At 36.2% G+C, this 19,902-nt stretch overlaps 1 protein-coding gene across 3 annotated transcripts in view; it reads right to left on the bottom strand.

Annotated features, from left to right (window-relative positions):
- LOC131572980 (guanine nucleotide-binding protein G(i) subunit alpha-1) overlaps positions 1 to 19,902 on the bottom strand; it is a 32,372-nt gene that overhangs the window by 4,896 nt on the left and 7,574 nt on the right. For all 3 annotated transcript variants that reach the window (XM_058826455.1, XM_058826454.1, XM_058826453.1), the window contains exons 2-5: positions 7,971 to 8,013; positions 7,752 to 7,893; positions 3,209 to 3,366; positions 1,600 to 1,728 (exon numbers count right to left, since the gene is read on the bottom strand). In XM_058826455.1, the coding sequence (XP_058682438.1) occupies positions 1,600 to 1,728; positions 3,209 to 3,366; positions 7,752 to 7,893; positions 7,971 to 8,013 (472 nt within the window). The remainder of the gene's footprint in view (positions 1 to 1,599; positions 1,729 to 3,208; positions 3,367 to 7,751; positions 7,894 to 7,970; positions 8,014 to 19,902) is intronic.

Consider the following 19,902-nt stretch of genomic DNA (forward strand, 5'->3'; position numbering starts at 1 on the left):
TCTTCAACTGACCACGTTTAAAGTAAGATTGTAAGTACAGAGCAGGTAAAAAACCCTACTGATTTAATGTTAGTGCACTACACTAACACTGTAAATTGCACTTGAAGGGATTCAATTACAGTTGTTATTTTTAGGTATCTTCAAGTGTTCCAAGTTGCTAGGTTTTAATTTGAAAAAAAAACCACAGTAAAAGTAAGTAGAGAAGGAAACAAATTGGAAGAAAAAGAAAGACCCTTTGCTTTCTCATGGAAAATGGTCAGAAACACTGAAACCTCTAACAAGGTCTTCTACTCAGGTAAACTTCTGAGAAGTGACAATACTCACTGCCCTTTTAATGTTCTCAATTTTAATTGAGATAATACCATAGCAAAAACACTTGAAAGATTATTCCTGATGAAAAAAAGGATTCCTTAGAGGTGCTCCTTACCTTCAGAAAAATCATTGAAGGGAAGTTTTAGCATATCACCCTATACAAATGTGAGCCAGCCACCTACTACTCCTACTTAGTTCTCAAATAATTAGCAATGGCTGTACCCAGAGAATATATTTTGTACTTGCATATCTTAACAATTAATCCCCTAAATTTTAGTAATTACTTCTGTCAGTTTTAATGCTATGCTTTATAACTTTATACTGAGACCTCATTTTCCATAAGAATTAACACTTCTACAAAAAAAAGTGTTCTTTGAACACAAAAGTAGTAAATAATCAGATTCAACTTTTGGACAAGTCTATAGAAACAGGATGAAGGTGACTTGCCATTTGCATTTTGGATTGAATAAATAATCAAAGCTATGCTAATTGTTTTATAGAGAAGGCTGAATTGAGGCTTAACCCAAAGGAATCTAAACACACACAGCAGAAGAGAAAAGAAAAGATAATGAAAGAAATTGAACCAGTGTAGCTAGTCATAGTTGTGAATCCTTGTCTTAGTATAATCAAGCCTTTCATATGTTTGGATGATCTTAAAAGTTATTTTCAAGGTTATGTAAGAGTGTACCTCAAGCCCTCCCAATAACTCATTAAGCCTATTGCCTAAGGCACAGGTACAGGAGTTTGAACGTACAACATTACAGATAAAAATTTCCGCGGGGCCTGGCTCAAAGACACATTTTACAGAAGTGTAACCATATGGTCCTTGTAACAGTCCAAATAATCTGTACAGACTGGACCAATCTACAGTAGGTAAAAAGAAACAGCAAATTAAATGAGAAGATGGAGAGCCCCTTAGAATACTGAAGTCCTCCCTTCAGGCTTGGCTAAGGACTACTTTCTTAAGGTTTGCAAGAGGTTCATTACAATTTATAAGCTATTCTTTTGTGGATTAATACAAATTTTGTATTCTTAAACCCTAAAATAAGGAAACAAAACAGATTTCCACAGTATTGACTGTCCAGAAGTACCCGTATTTCAGTATTTGTCATGCATTTTCCTTCAGAAAACTGAGTCAAGCACAAGAACTTGTTTTTCCTAAAAAGAGGGGGGAAATAATCAAACTTGTGGGTAGACAAATTTGTTAAATTACACCATTGAATTCCGTATCCCATAATTTTACAGGAAATTTGATAGACAGATAACCATGCAGCATGATTTACATACTTAAAATGAAGATCTTTGAAAGTAAAGTGAGTTTCCACTATTCCTGTAGTTTTCACTCTAGTCCTGAGAACATCCTGTTGAGTTGGAATGTAGCTGGTTTGTGCTATCCTGTCCAAGTCATTCAGGTAACTAAAGGTAAAAATAAACACTGCTTTCAGTTATTCATAAAACAGCAACAAAATAATTACAAAGAATTACAGAAGTTCTAAGTCCATTTATTACACTGTGCTTGAATTTTATAAAATAGTTTTCTCTGAGACACAAGACACAGCATTCTACTCAAATTTCCAAGTTTTTTTCAAAATAAGCTTTTGAGACACAATCTTTCATCCCAGATGAAAGAAAACTTACGAAATTTATTCCAGTAGAAAGAATTCTTCTTTAGAAATTCCAAAATGCAAACACAGTTCCATAAACATCAGTGTTATTGGCACTAATTAGAACATCTTCATCTTTGCAACTTACTGAACTGCAGGTTACTTTGAACCATAAACAAAGCCCAAAATCACTCTATTTGATAACAGATATGAAAAGAATAACTCAGTATTTTGGCCAGAATTAATGTGTTTAAGAAATGCCTAATACATAACAATTAACTTTCTATTGAGAATTCCTAATTGCACATATTTTTTAAAATTAGTATGCTTTCATTGCCAAAATCCTTGTAATGTAGGCCAAGCCCAGTGTTTCCAAAAAACTATACATCTCTTATTTGTACTTTTTCCATAGTAAATAGGGAAGGCATTGTGTTCTATTTTAGGTGTAACAAGAAGTTCACAATTTTACAGATACATTTATATGACCAGAAGAACAGTTTTCTTATGAAACTTGAGTCACAGTTGTCTAAAACACAGGAGGTTACCACAGGAGAGTATGTGAATCTCTAAATGAAGAGCTCCATATACAACTGAGAAACAACTTCAAGCGTTACAAAATACTTCAGAATCATAAAAAATTGCACTACAAGGCAGGATCACTGCTACTGCCACTCTTTACCATCTTATATCTCCTTCAGCGCACTCCTTTCCTTGACTGACTTACCATTACTTACTGCCACACCATCTCATTATTGCCTTCCCAGTTCCTTAATATTTTATTTTCTTACTGAAGTGCCCTGGCATAAAAGATACATTCTAATTGTTTCTCAGCTCAACGTATTTCCAATAGAGACCATTAATTAAAAATGAAAACAGAGCAATGTTGAAGTAGGGAAAAACTCTATTACAAAAAAAAGTAATATTCTTGGTAACACCGACACAGATCATGTCACCACATTTTTTGGACACATTCAGATACTAAAAATGTACTTTTGTCATGCTTTCATAATAGAAAACCTATTACAGCACCTGACATCAATTTTTGTCTTCTTTAAGGGAGTGAAAGACCTGGTCAAAACATGACAAGTTCATAATTACACTACACCTTTTCCTTTCCAACCCCAAAGCTTTCCTGCAGCATTTTGAGCCAAGCAGACTATCTTGCTATCTTTGTCCAGATACCGGTGGCTTCCATCTGCATGGGAGCAGAACTTGTCAAAAGATGACACCTCATACTGCTTTAGCTACTAGTTAGAAGGCAAAGAGAATCTTGTCTGTCACACTGTACTTACTAGGCAGCAGAGTCATTGAGCTGGTATTCTCGAGATCTGTTGAAACAGGCTTGAACCCCACTGTCTTTCCACAATCTCTTGATAACTCCTGCAAGCTCTGAAGTCATAAATCCTTCTTCTGCTGCTCCAGCCAATACGAAGAGCTGACGAGCATCATCCTTTAGGATGTAAAAACAAGGTGAAGAGAGAAGTATTGAAAAACACAACAGAAGTATTATCACCTAAGAATCAGATTCAACAAATGCATTACCTAACCTGGTAATGTGAATGTTTGGTGAATGCAACTAAACAAAAAAATGTGAAAGAAAACAAGTTATTTTAGTGTTCTGCACTGGATATTAATTCCCATATTTTTCAACAACAGAAAAAGACTAGAAAATTGAATTTATCATTAGCTGATAAAGCTTCTGGTCTGTTTATAATTTGAGTGAGGTTTTTATGAACAGGAGTAGTAACATTTTGTGCTCAAACCTAAAGTTAGCCACATTTGCTCATAAAATACTACATACTGGATAAAATGATTACAATATAGATTATACCCTTCATAAGGGTAGCTGTATATTGAACAACTGAAGAAAACACATTATTTGCTTAATTTTAATTAATTATACAACTTTGAAAGTGTCAAATAATCACCTCTTCCCAAATTATGCATCAAAAATTAGAAAAACACTTCTAAAAACTTTTCCAGATAAATCAGCCACAAATATCCGTTGACTAATTATTCTACAGAGACCAAGTTCTCTTGGTAATGCAAACATCAAGATTTTTAAGAGCAAATGCTGGATTTTAAAACTATATATAATAACTGGCTTTGAGAGTGAGGCTAATGGAGTGCAGGATGTAAACCCACCATTCCCCTTTTATCAGCATTTGACCAGTGACATCCAAGTTTGACTGAGCAATGGAACTTAGTATTTTATTTCCTGAAGTATTTCTATTGTATTTATACCTGTAAGGCACTGAAGGAAAGACAGCAGATGGGTATAAAGTCCCCATTAGTACTCTCCTGTGAGTAGCTGCTCTACCTTGATTATTAGCAGAACAAAATCCAATGCCAAGGTACATCAGCTAGAAAAATCAGCTTGTAGCTACTACCCACAGCATGTACTATTTTTCCAGTAATTAAAAGAAACAGAACAATGAATCTGGAAAGGAGCAAGGAGAAACAGGGAGACTCAGACCTGTCAGCTGGGAACTAAAGTATTTCAAGAAAGAGGAGGATTTAAAAAGGCAACATATAAGGTTATTCTAACAAAACAGTAAGTGAAGACACATGCAAATCTGTAAAAAAAATCTGTCACTTTGCTATTCCAACACTAAGCTGTGGGGAAAAAATACACATTTTCAGGATAAGCACAAAAAGCAGTGCTTGTTCTAAAGATACTGTCCACTGTAGACTTAAATAATCAAAGATCATGTGAGCTAACAGGGAAAATGTTTACAGATGGATTGGGTAATACTAAATTTCAGAGGCTGAAAACAAAAGGCTTGCAGTTCAGTGAACTCAATCCAAACTTGAAGAGACTTAAACATATATATATATATATCTGTAGGTACACATATGAAGAACAGGTTGTTGATGTATAGTTGAAGGTGTCTTTTGAAAGCTAGAGTAGGTAGAAATCTAAAAGAACATTCATCAAACAAAAATACTGTATACTACACATACACAGGATAAATTGTGGACAAATAATACAAATTTAATACATTGCAATAATAATTACATAAAAAACTCAGAGCTGTAAAGATCAAAGGGTTGGATAGTCAGATTTCAGGGGCTTTAATTTGAACACTATGCCCACATCAAAGAAATCTGAATGACAGCTCTGGACTTGAATACTGTTTGTGAATGCAAATGCAAGGACCTACAACTCACAAAAGCAGCAAACCTTTAAGAAGGGACAATATTAAAACACATGATGGAAACTGCTTAGAAACTGACAGTTTTGTCACAAAAGATGGTAGGATTTTATACCTAAGAAGGTCTGATTTTCATGTGTCTCTACATGCTCTCAAACAGGGGAGTAGGGAAAGGGAAGATAGAACAAGAGAATTGATTTCAGCTTTTTAAAAGGCCAAACATTAAACTGAAAGATGGTCTCTGTTACCCCATCTTCCTTTTTGCTAAAATGGCAACTATACAGACACCACAAGCGAGGCAGTAAGCAATAATCAAGTCCTATTTCCATTATTAATCAATGCTAGATACTTTCCTTTAGTTATACTGAAATAGGACAGCTTCCTCTACAGGTGTCACTTTTGAAACCAGATTCCATACATAAGGTAATGTAAAAAAATTAACTTCACCATTTCTCCAACTAGTGCAAATCTCACATTCAGAAAGTGGCCTACAGTCCTTTGAACCACATTCACAAATGTTTCTTAAAACAGCTCCTACTTAAACTGTCCTGTAGCACAGAGGAAGATACACCAGATTTACAACTGACCTGCTGGTGTTATCTGTGCTCCCTTGATTCAATAACTTGAAGAAAAAGAATGTTCAACTCACTGCTCTACCATTAGTCTTACGACAGAAATAAGAGTATGTGATTTTCAAAGAAACCTTACCCCATTTAGAGTAAAACCCTCAGAAATTCACATCAGAAATTTACGAAAAATAATCCAAATGTAACAGTTTACACCAGAAGTTACAATTTTGAGCTATTTTTTCTGCAAAAGACAACAAAATTTAAAATAATTGAGGTATAAACATACTACTACTGACATCTAATGCTAATATTTCATAGCAATGTTCCTCTGAAAAAAAGAATTTGGACCACCAAGACCTGACTAAGTATAAAGGGATGTACAACTATTTTAAGATTGCTCCTGACACAAGTTTGCCTCATCATTTATACAGTTCTCTGAAGTCAAGAAACTCAGATGACTTAAAACTGACATCATATATAACATAGCCCTCAAAATCTTCTTGTTAGTCATTTTATCTGCCAACACCTAAATTTACTCCTCCTCCGTTTTCTCTTACTATGCATTTAGTAACATAAGTCTACCATCTGCCTCTTTCTAACATTAACTGCCAGACTCCAGAGAGGACTGCACAAACACTGAACTAACAAGCAGTGAAATATCGTCAGTGCTCTGGAAAACTTTAGTCTTCAGGGCAGACTACAGAAAACATGAGAACAAATGTAGAGAGGAGTAACCAATAAAATTGAAGCTTTTACTAGTTAGGCTTAAAACTGAAGAGACATCAGGTAGAAGTAACACATGTACATAAAATGATGGCTATAATTGGCTGTCAATCAGATTTAGACTTCAGATACAACTTCATGACTCACTATACATAATTTTACAAATGTCTTCCTTATGACAACCATACATACTGCTTTCATAAGGTTACTGAATGAATACCGTCTAATGCTTATAAACTGCTCTTCAAGCAACCAATAAAATCTTCAAGACTGTCAGGAATGAAGAATCTACATACTGTTCCTTATTTTTAAAAACCCTCATCTCCTTCCAAATTGTAATTCCACCTTAAAGTGATGGAAAGAACTTATAACAAAATATTGCTCTGACTACCTCACATATACTTATGAACATGAACATGCTCATAAACAACAAAATTCTTCCTCCATCTTTCCTATGAGATAGCCACAATGTGGCAAGTTCTGGCTTCAAAACTGTTACTGGTGAGCATTCTGCACTCTGATTTCTGTGGGGAGGAGATAACAGCACACATCCTGAACCAACTTTAACTGCTGTTCAGAGTAACAGCTCTGGGGATCAGTTTCAGCACTGCAACATAGACTGTACAGAGTCTTGTAATGAGACCACAAGCAAAAACACAAACTTAGCCTTCTACAGAGAAATTCCAAACTTCTCCCTGCCTGACTAAATGTGGATGTAATCAGGGTCACCAGAGATAAGAGCATAGGATTAGGACTGGAGGTCCCAATAGGCAGGATGGCAAATAAACTCATCAGAGCTTTACACGCAGGACATTAGACAAGATAAGATGGAAAAGGTACAGAGAAGCTTAAGAAAAGGTCTCATTTCCTGGGAAAAGTTCCAGGATTAGTATCATGAAAAAATAAGATCCCAGCAGCAGGTGCATGCCCATGTCTCCTTGTGCAAAATAAAGTTCTCAACACTGGAAATCAGTATGAAACAGCTCAGAGGCTGGCAATGTTTCAGGCACTGCTCTATGACCTAATAGAGGAGTGCAGGCAACACAGAGCAGAAGTGGCTAGATGCCTCCCTATTTAAGCTGTATTTTTTAAGATGTCTAACTTAAATGACCTACCTAAAAGCTCACAAGTCCATACAAATTAGAGACATAACTGTGGACTCCTTAAGATTCAGATGTTTAGTTCTCCAGATTTAGACAGAATCCAGAAAATAGTATCTAAACCAAATAGTTGTGAATCAACCCAGTGCTGACTGCTCCACAGGTCACCTTGCCATGTAAAGGCCAAAGGCATTTAGCTATCAAACAAACACGTATCTCACAAAGATTTCTGAAGGAAATAGTATGGGTATTTCAGCTGTATATCTGTGTGTGTACTTCAATACTCACAGCCCTGATTGGATCACCAAAGTCTATCTTCAACCTCCCCATTGCTCTAATGATAGCAATAATGGACTGAATGGTGTTACTGTAGACAACAGCTTTGTACTGTTTACATTCATCTTCTGAATAACCAGCTTCATGGATAATCCTATGGAAGAAAAAAAAAATAAATTCTCTATTCAAATTCAAAAATATTTCTCTATCACAGTATTTCACCACACTTACTTCATTTGCTTGACAATTGTGCTTTTCCCCGATTCACCAGCTCCTGAAAAATAAATGTGTGAAAATTCAACATTAGGCCTTTACTGATCTTGGAAAATATATTTTGATTCTATACTTCACATATCTAACAAATATAAAAACCTTCAACAGATAAAAGAACATGTTACAAACTGATTTTAATATAAAATCATCAGCTGGAAACTTCAAAACCAAGCCATTCCAAGAACAAATCTCAGTTCTCAAAAGTCTTTTTACTGAAGTGAGCATAATCTTTACACAGTTTGCTGGTGTTTCTAATATCAACAGATGATAAGTTGCTCAACTTCAAAGGGATCTAAAGCTTAATTCCTCTAACTGCCTTTTAATCAAAACCTAACCAAAATCCATTCTTCACACTGTATTAATGGTCTTCCGTGTTGCAAATGAACACCTTAAAATTCTTCAAGGCATTAGTCCTTGTACCCTCTTTTGACCATTGCATGAATAAACCAACAGTCAGCCTACTTCTTGTTAGAACAGATGGCATGAGGTTTACCAGTCAACCTGATATCATTTTAAGTGCTGCACAACAAAACAAAACAAAATCTATGTTAAAATACAAAGCTTAGAAAAACAGTATTCTGTCAACAGACAGGGAGAAAGATGCAGTTTTTGCCATCTCAATCTATCTTTATTATGCTTCCTACTCTGAAAAATATATGAAACTCTTACAGCTGTGGTCTAATCCCTTTAGATAGCACCCTCTCGGTTTGTCTGTGACTTGTGCTGACTTCTACCTCTCACAGTTCCCCTTTCTCAATATAGCTTTGCAGAAGTGACTCTCATCTTCATACAGTCTACAGGTATTTCTAATGCAGAGATCACCCATTGTCCAATTCCAATTACCAAAGAAAACTGACCACAGAAAGACACTGATAAAGTCTGCACTTACTCATCTCCAAAAAAAGGGCAAGAACTTGACACGATAGTCAACCCCATTTTGGACAAAATAAAGGTTATTGAGAAGTGCCGACACAGGTTTACAAAGTACAAACTTCATTTAGTAAGTTCTCATGAGGAAAGAGATGGGTTTGGGTTGAAGGACACTAACAGCTGTAAATTACTTTGACTCTAATAAGGCTTCCAATGCCACCTTCCATGGCAGCCCTTTTACCAAGTGAATAAGTACCAACTTTAGGGTGCCTGAAAATCTGCCCAGACAGCCACAGTCAAAGGCTTGTGTCATTGGTTCAAAACACTAACCGAAGGCATTTAGGCAATCTCCAGGAGACAACACTGAGCTAATAGAGTTTAGAATCTTCACCAATGACCTGAAAGCAAAGGTAGAATGCACTGACATCAAGTTTGCAGCTGACATGAGCCCAGGAGTCCAGGAAGCGGTTGCCAGTGTTACAGAACAGAGGTGCTATTTAGAAGGTCCTCAATATGCTAGAAGACTGAGCTGACGAATCTCATGACAGTGAACACAGACAATTGTGAAGTCCTTCAAGTTGCACAGAATAACACATCCAACTCATTTGCGACTAATGGGTTAGGAAAACTGTGGGGCTCAGGAACAGTAGGCAGTGGGCCTTATGGTGATGAAGGTCAATCACATTCCAGGCCACTGCACTGGGACTGTCTGGGACAAAGTTAACTCTCTTCACAGCAGCCCTGCTGGATTGCAGGTTTGTAGCTAAACCAGTGCTGGTAACACTCATTAGCAAGAGAAATCGATGGTTGTCTTATAGCTGAAAAATGCAAGCGCAGCATCAAGGCATTTTCTCTTTTCCACCACATCCCCACCCTTAACGAGTAGGCTGGGTGTAGACAAGACCTTGAGAAGGGACACAGCTGGGACAGCTGACAAAAGACAACCAAAGGGATATTCCATGCTCAGCAGCAAAACCTCAGGGAAGGGAGGGAAGAAGAGAGGCAGTAATTTGTTCTCAGTGTTTGTATGAACCTTCTTTTGTTACAACCTTTGGAACTGCGGTTACAGTGATGGATCTGAGACACAATTCATATAAGGAATGAGGGAACTGGGGTTCTTTAGTCTGGATAACAGGAGGCTCAGGGGAGACCTCAACACTCTCTACAACTACCTTAAGGATGTTTTAGCCAGGTGAAGTCAGTCTCTTCTCTGAGGTAATAAGCGATAGGGCAATAGGAAATGGCATCAGGCTGTACCAGGAGAGGTTGAGACTGGAAAAATGTCTTCATCAAAAGCACTGTCAACCATTGAAACAGGCTGCCCAGGAAAGTGGTGGTGCCACCATACCTGGAGGTATTTAAAAACTTTAGATCTGGCACCTGGGGACATGGTTCAGTGGTGGGCTTGACAATGCCGGGTTAATGGTTGGACACAATGACATTATAAGCTTTTTCCAAACCAAACAATTCTATGATTCTTTCCAGACAAACCTTAAGCATGCCAAGGCCCTGCTTTCCAGGAAGTGGCCAAACACCTGCATCCCAGTGAGAAGGAAGGAATTAACTCTTCTTTCTACTTTGCTAGTGTGTGCCAGCTATGGCTTTCGCTATTAAAACATCATTACCTTGATCCATGACTGTACTTGCCTTCCTTCTATTTTTTTCCTTATCCCAAGGGAGAGGAGAGTGATCACACAGATGTGTGGGTGTTTGGGCTGATCCTGACCAACAGACTCCACTGCTGCAGTGGCAAAAGCACAGACAAGTCAAAGGGCGCTGTTTCTCCCCAGCAGTCAGTATTCATTACACTGTATCCGAGTACTGTATACAATTCTCCCCCGCAGAGCCCAGTAAATGAGACAGACAAAAAACAGTTGAAGGTCACCTAGTTGTTTAGAGGGCAATGACATTCAAGGAAAAGCTACAAGGAACTGGACACTTTAATCCTAGAAAGATTGGTGTGAGGAGAAGGTCAGATGTCTTTAAGTTTCTGTCCTTCCCATAACACCCACTTAAGACAGCTTAAAGCAGAAGTAAACTTGCACACAACAAAGAGATGTGAGGCAGTTAACCTCTAGCACAGTCAGTTTCAGTGAGATATAAGGAAGGAGGTACAAGGAACCTTTTCCATGGAAGAGGTTGTACTGCACACGGAGGAAGCAGAAACTCAGCCTCAGAGATCTTCAAATTCAACTGGACAAGGCTCTGAGCAAGCTTACCTGTTTTGATGTTAGTCTGGCTTTGAGCCAAGGGATACTAGATGACCTCTAAGAGCCTCTAGACCTCTAAGAGGTTTCTTCCAACTTAAGTATTTCATTTCTGTAGAACAGAGTATTTCTATACTTAAATACTATAAAGTGCTGCTTTTAGGATATTCCTGTTTTTAAAACAAGTATGTAACTTCAGGACAGGCTCAGGCCAATTTAAGACTGGCTGTTAAAAGTTGTCCCACCTCCTCCCCAGCACTGCTACGATGTGGTTACGAGCGCTGGAACCAAGACAGACATTGAGCTCAGAGGAACAGAGCTAAGGAATAAAGTAGGCCTGTCAGCATCAATCTAGATTGCTTAATGCCATCTGTAGCTCATGTCAAAGCAAAAGACTTAGTTTTTTATAAATCTGCAACTTTCTTTACAGAGCAGCAAAAGTTCTCCAGAGTCTGAGTGGCCATGGAAGTACATTAATATAAACAGAAATTAATATAAACAGAAATCAGAGACACCAGTACAAAAGTCATTTGTTATTTAGACACCTGAAGCATTTATAAACCAAATTAAAAATCTCAAAATAGCTAATTATGCACTTAAGCACAAATAGGTGACAAAAGTTTAAAGATTAGCTTTATTAATTAAATTACTATAATTTGCTTTGGATTAATGTTTTTATTCAAATAATTTGAAGATGGTATATTCCCTGAATTCAACAGCAACTTTAGAGATATTAAGACATATACTATAGCATTTAATTTACACAACCTCATAAAATCTTCTGTTAAAAATTTATCACATTTGAATAACCAAGAATGTCAGTGTCAGGACTAGTTACAGTATAAAAATGTAATTATTTTTGTCATACACTTTGTACTCCATTTTTTGAGTACATGCTCCTCTATGGTGTTAGAATTCACATGTACCAAACACCTACAATTATCATAAAAGCATTCTCAGTAACATAACCACAAACACCCATAATACTCATAAAGAATAATTAAGTCATTTATTACAGAGTACCTAACATCAGCAGTGAGTTCCTGGAAGGTGCATTCCCCTATATTATTTAAAGGAAAATAGAAATGGTTGTGCTTGGTTTGGGTTTCTCCTTTAACTGCATGCTGAAATAACTGCAGCATTCCTAATAATCTTTGCAAAGGACATGGGAAAATTTAACCTTACTCATTGTCCCATAATGAAAGGAAATTCATTATTTTTGAACTGCTGAATGCAGAACTCTGCCAGCTTTTCTGACAGATACACTTCATAAAATTTCCTCCTTTATCTCAGCATAAATTGCCTGTACAGCAAAATGAGAACTAACTTTGGTTTAGAAAGTTTCAGATAGAAGCAAGCAGCATTAAATATTCCACATGACAGTTGCATATAAAATGTCAGAGCTAGCTATACTGTCACAACCAAGCACTACATAAACTTAGACAGACTTGATTTTATATTCCTCAATCATCTAGTAAATTATGCTATTTATTGCTTGCTATTTAAATGTGACACTTGATTTCAGATCACTACTGTCAATAATTTGAACATTCTTATTGGCTCAGTTACAATTTATTTATAACAAAAATATTATTAAAAAGACATGACAGGTCCGCTTAGACTGCTAGACAGCAGCATGTAATTTCTGAATTTAAGAGAGCAGTGGGCATTTTCTGTTTGTTCACTTTTAAATGTAAGTCTAAATTTACTGTTAAGTCATTACATTAATGGAAGTTTTAATACCTGATTAGTCCTTTCTTCCCCTTCCACACTTTATATCCTTCATATTCTCCTCAAAAAAGGGCAACACAATCTACAAAAATCTAAACTAAAGAATTTTAAAACTTTTGTTCACATAGTTGACTAAGAACATAACTTGAATTAAATCTAATACTCTTCCTACACCTGCTTGCCAGAAAGCAGGTAGATGTTTATGCTTCATTATGCAGACTGCCAAAGTATGGGAGCAAAGCACATCCAACTTAAATAGCAAAATTTCACATTTTCCCCAGAGATTCCACTATAATCTGAAGGGTCTTCTGCATCAAAGTTTAATACTCAGGCTCTACCTTCAGATGTCATTATTTCCCAGCTAGTATTGTACTATGCATAGCAGTCATTTACCTGGATCCAGCATGAACTCTGACTGCACCCCATGACTCCAGAGCCAGCACATAAACCCAGGCCTGTGACTTAACCCTACTGCACCACGGTGAAGCTAATGCTCAGCTAAATAAGAAGGACTAAGTGCACATTATGATTTTTCTTTCAAAGACAACTCTCTGCTTTGGAAATAGAAAAAAATCAAAGTATCTTGTTCAAAAAAATCCCCCAATCAAAAAAACACTTAGCACATCAGTCTTAATGCATCTTCCCTTTGAAGAAACCAAGTAATAAGCCAAGCAGAGTTCAAATAAATTTAAGAAACAGCTAAAGCAGTATTTGATTCTCCAAGCTGTGTTTGGTCAATTACAGGAGAAAAAAAAAAAAAAAAAAAAAAAAAAAAAAAAAAAAAAAGACTGGCTTGGACTCAATCTTTATTTTATCACAGGGTGATAAAATCATTTAGGTTCTTTTCCAATCTAAATGATTTTATCACCCTATGACTCACTACTAGTGAATTGTAGCAAACACCATCTTAGATTGAATATTCTTTTCCAATTAAGCAAATCCCTGTTTAAAATTCATTGAAACATTTAATAATTTGATTAAAATTAACAGGTAAGCAAAAATGCTACTTTAAAATACTAGAATGTCTCATGATTTAGTATCCCACACACTGCCTACATAGCAAGGATTCCAGAACTACTAATTTCTGGAACAAATGTTTTATGCATCCAAGTACCAAAAACACTGCTTGGAAAGGCTGAGATCTTAACAGTAACATTTCTAACTTCCAACATTTTTGCTAATTGTTTACTGAAGAAACCAATTAAATACCAAAATAAAAAGCAAGGCAAATTTCTAGTTCACAGTATCCCTCTTTGGACAAAATTAACTGTCAAGTATAACTATTCTCTAATAGAATAAATATACTCCTTGTAATATGAACATGGAAAAAAAATGCAGACTAAATTAAAATAACTTAAGCATTAGATAAAATCTGAAGAGAAAAAATTGGGTTGGCTTTGAAATAGCACCAAATAAGTCAGACTAAGGAACACAATCCACAAAAAAGTAGAACAGCCTTGTATGTTGCCAGAAGAGAGTTCATGTATGGGCAAGAGTAATTAATTTAAAACTTTCAACAGATATTTGCCAGCTTTCCAGCCTGTAGAATAGGACACTTAGACCAGATTAATTTAAGCATAAAGACAAATGTGAAATTTAAAATAAAATACATGGACTTGTACAGTTTTGGGTTGAGGTACTGTCAAGTTCTCTCCCCACAACTTTCCTATCCAATTCTGTCAGACACTTGAACTTCACAGTAGAAAACACAAGCTGGATGGTGCCTGCTTCTCAGCTGCCAAGAGAGGTGCTGGTCACAGCAGAAGCTAAACACTCAGTGATTTCTACTCTTTCTGCTATAGGGTCAGTAATCTCTTACAAAAACACATGGCTTTGTATGTGGAAGCATAATCTCTTAAATTTATCAGCTTATGACACATTATCAGACAAGAGATTAAATTAGAATGCAAGCTGCTAATCAGTGTTACTATACTCAAAATACATCAATGCTGGTACAAGAAACCCACAGTGGAAACTTTGCTACAACACACTCCAGACAGGTTGAAAACAAAATGAAACATTCTCTGAAACCCACACTGCTCTATCTGCCTGAATTTTCTAATTTCGTCCACTCCCCTTTTTGAAGTCATCCAAAAGTAGCAGTTACCTACACCATCTGGTATTATTCCTATTCTGGGGTAGCTGCTGGCCCTGGCAGTTTATGTCCCTTTTCCCCTTCCCAAGTGTTCTCATACAGTCAACCAAAGGTAGATAGCACTCATTACATCTAAAGTGGCAATAATCTTGGAATTTCCACAGCTACTGGAATTTGAATGTGCCAGGAATCTTTCAACAAATTAAGTATCTGTATGATTAGTATCTTGCAGAAAATTAGCCATGTAGTAATAGTGTGAATCCCAGGTTACATCACTGATTTGAACCAGAGAAGTGACAGACTAAAATTATGGCACTGATTTAGATAAAAGACCTGAAATAATTCTCCAGTTTTCAGTAGCTGCATGCTTAGTCCTACAGAAGCAGTATCATTTACACCCATACACCACTGCTACTATTGTAAATTCCCTAACAAATCAAAAATTAATTACAACTAATTATTTATTTCCCAGGTCGTTGGTATTGCTATTGGTAGATGTTTGAAATCAACTGTGTACAATAAAATAGTTGATCTGTTACACATAAAACCACATTTAACAAAACTGTTAAGATAAAATGTCACCTTGAGAATCAATCAAGTATAAACTCATGGTAGCATCCTGTATGTTTATTCAGGTCTAGATGTCTAATAGACTGCTCTGAGTTTCTTAAATAACTAGGCTGTAACTAGAGCAGTGATTAAGCACATAAACAAATGATAATTAGTTTAGTACTGAAACAATAAGTAGAAAATATGAGTTTATATTCAGTATAACCTCTGGAACCCAATGAATTCTAAAAATAAATTTACAGTGAAACAAAGAGGGCACAGACTCCATTTTGCAAACCTTAAGGTAACTTTTTTTCACATCTTTATCCTTAGAAGTATGAATTGAGTTTTCAGTTACTTTCAGCTACTAATGTTCAATTAGTGCTTCATATCTTTTTATGATAAAGGTGTTATGAAATGTTATTTTTCCTTAGAATTCAATCATGTGATAAGCAGATACCTCAGCAGAAATTATGTGCAATTTTATGAACCACACAAAATTAAACACAAGCAGCTTTTGCATACAAATTCTACCTAGCTTTTCAAAAACATTTCTGTATTCCTCAGCTGTTTTAAATAACTAGCTCCTGCTACATAGTAGGAACCCTTCTATCATTATGTGCATCACTTATAGCATAACTGTACTGGGGAGTTGCCTCATTCTAAAGGAGAGCACCAGTACAATGCCAAGTGTCATATTTCAGAAACTTTGTAAGACATTTAAAAGAAAATGTGGTGCCTTGGAATTGAAGCTACTTTTAAAAGACGTCCAGAATGTACAACAGAACTCTTAAACACCAGTATCACTGCCTTAGACAAGGACAGTGCCATTGCAATTTTCCCCTTCAATTCAGACAGAGGCGCAGCCTCCTTCCTGTGAAGTGTCAAACCCAGCAGGACCTGGGTTTGACATGACAGGCTAAGAGACAAAGGTTTGAAAATAAACCTCTCACTTATGCCAGAAATTAAATACAGGTGTGAATGCAACTTTGGAGATGAAAACCACTTGGTAATCATGCTTGCTACCTGACAACTACATGGCACACCACCAGCAGCTAAACATTTGTGGCTTCAGGTTTATCTAAAACGTCAATACTGACACCAGTTTGATCAGATTAGCAGTCGGCTACTTAAATGTATCAAAAGCCAGCACCCACACTACTATCATCCAATATACTTGGGAACCTCTTCAAAATTCAAAGCCCAAAAACTTGCTAGTATTTTGAACGGAACTTCAATATAGCACATAACTGTCTCCTCTAGAAAACTGAAGAAAGATTTTAATTTGCTACTTAAAATTCAAGTGGCTTTCTTCTTCCATACAAAGTAGTGTGCTGAGAAGCAATTACTGCATAATTTAAAATTATGGTATGACAGAATATGATTAAAGTCCTTCTTGAATATTAGTTTCAGTGGTTATTGTATGTGAGCCCAATCTAGAAGATAAATGCTGACTGCTGCAATAGAAAGAACCAAGTCCTTTACTCTTTCAATGTCTATCAAGAGAGTTACCATCAGTTTTTGCCAAGAGTACAGCATGCCTCATCCAGACCTTCAAATATATATCTAATACACCTTCCAAAAATCTAGAGTGCCTTGACATTGCTCCTCACAGTGTGGTTGGCCTTCATGGCCTTTTACAGTGCAACATGCTATAAATACGGTGTGCTATAAAAACTGTGTGTGCATTTCTATCAAAGCAGGAAAAAGATCGCACACGTATCTCTACTGATTTTATTCAAAGCTCTACTTGTTACGTAACACCAAGGCATTAGTTGCAAATGTGATAAATGGGTACTGTCGAAGTTTATACCAGGGAAAATGCAATTACACTAAAAGCTGTCCCATTATTGTAGAAACAAAGCAATAAACTTCAGTTCATGTAAATTTTCAGTATTCATCCCCACCTAACTTAAAAGTGTTTTTCATCCTGTAGCTCAATGACTAAGATCTACAAAAATAAGGAGAATAAGCATATTGAAAGCTGACCTAAATTCACTTCAATGTCTCCAACTCCAAGAGAACCTGAATGGACTTAAAGTGACAGAGATTAAAATGTTAAGGATCCTAGACATCAGTGAATGATTTCTTTCAAATACAAGTACTTTCATAAGTCCTATTTGTATTTGAAGCAAGAAAGAAAATTAATGAGCATAGTCAACCTTTTTTTTTGTTATATGCACATACATTTTGCACACAAAACTACCCTCAAGTAGGGTGAGCAGTACTTAATATATATATATATATGTCTTTTTTGGGATTTTATTGTTGTTTAAATAGAATTTGTATTTAACCAGTCTCATATTAAACAGACAGCTTTGAAGTATATAAAAATGTCAGTCCCCTCCAAGACAGTTGCACCCAATAATCCCAGAAGCAAGGAGTAAGACAGACACCTACCTAAATAGCAGCCTGTTAGGCTTCAAACAAGTATGGAATCAAAGGCTGATGTAACATAACCCCAAACACTTCTATGTCCCAGAGCAGCAGACAGAGAAAATAACATAAATAGACCCTCATCAAGGAATTAGATGACAGTGTTTGCTAGCTAACACTGCAGCCCTAAAGCATATTAGAAGGGATCCATGTCAACAATTTGAGAGCTTTATGCTTAAGTATTTATATGCTTTAGAAAGTATGTAAAGGTTTTGCCAAGAGTTTACCAGATTTATTAAGGATCTGCATACAGCTGAGAAATCCACTTTCAAAATGCTTCAAGAAATATTTAATGCATCAAGAATACAGACAGCACTTCAGTGAGACTTCGCAACTTATTTTCAGTCCACCACTGTATAAAACATTATTGGTAGATATGAAGTCAAAAAGATTCAAAATAACATTTCTTTAACTAAAATCTATAAATAATCAAAACAATTGTCTGGTTTACTCTCAATTTGTTTATTGCAAGACCCGCATCTCCAGTAATAGAAAGTTTTAAAATCGCATTCCAACACTTCATTCACACTGTATTCTATTTTAATATTACTACAACTTTACTGTTGCCTTCATTCTCTTCTCTATTCCCTGTTTGGACACGGGGCTGGCAGTACTTCCTGCCCACTTGCATTCTTCACCAAGAACTGCCAGGTAGGAGAGGATTTTTCCTAGCCAAGCCTACAACCTCCTAAACAGAAGAGCATGAAGAAGCACAGATCTGATACTCCCTGGACTTGGAATGAAAAGAAACTCCTACCTCTAACTTGCAATCAGTACATTCCTTAAGGTAGGCTGTCTCTACCTCCTATTGTAGCAAATAAGTCTTAAGAAAGTGAGTTTTGAATAGTTTAATGTGTCTACCAAGTGGACCTTGCAGGTGAACACAATTTCACATTATTCCTAATTCATTTCTACAGTGAACTGTACACAGAAATACAGAAATTGAAAGTATCCTATTCTGCATCCTATTCTGCATCCATTTTCCCCTCCTGCTACTCGGCATTTCCAGTACTCCATCTGCATCCAGCACATATCTCTGCTCCTCATCATGCTTTGAGTCAGGTCCTCATCAGACCATTATGAAATATCAGTTGAACTGATCACTCTAGCAGCAAACGAAGTCCAATCAGGACAGCCAGTTTGACTATTCAACCAGCAAAGAACTGAACAACGCATTTAAAAGTGACAGGGAGAGGGCAAAGCTATTCAAGCCAGATGCTGCAAGTGCGTTTTCCTTTTTAGCAAGGCAGAGCTTCTAGAATAGCTCTGCTGCTTGTAAGATAACATCCACTGCTTATTTCCAGCATTCCAATACAGATTTAGAAAGTAGGCAAGACTCTCTTGAGTTTTACTGGAAACCATTAAAAACACCCAGAGATTCAGAATATCCTTACAACTGTGATTGACAAAAACTTCCAATATGATTCAAATACCTACAACAGCTTCATCCATGTAAAAAACCCAAAGTCGTATGCAAAAAATTATTTTATCAACTTTGCAAAAGGAAGATGGGATTACAGGTAGCCATTTGATTGCAACAGTACTTTCAATTCAAGAAACAGGTCATATAAAATTCTAGAATATTAATTATAAACCCGTTTCACATTTTCAACAGGAATTTTCATTACAGTACATTGATTACTTCTATAAAAACAATCTGCTTAGAGCAATGATTGTAAAGACCTCCCATCCATTCTGGTTGCCTAGATACTGTTATATTTCATTAATGATTTAATCAGGTACTTTTGCTAAGTATATTACTCACTACAAAAGCAGCACTACATATCTATTAGAATATTTGAAAAAGTAATGAAGTCTGGTCTATTTCATAAGTTGAAGCACAGCACATTTGAATGGTGCTGATTCCTTTAAATAAGTTGCTTCACAAAAAGAATTCTCTAATTTCAGTATCAATTTTACAGGTACATACAATATTGAAATTTACATATATTGGTATAAATACAAACTACCCATATAAACATACATCTATAAGTCAACACAG

This window comes from Poecile atricapillus, chromosome Z (genome assembly GCF_030490865.1).
Source record: "Poecile atricapillus isolate bPoeAtr1 chromosome Z, bPoeAtr1.hap1, whole genome shotgun sequence".
NCBI lineage: Eukaryota > Metazoa > Chordata > Aves > Passeriformes > Paridae > Poecile > Poecile atricapillus.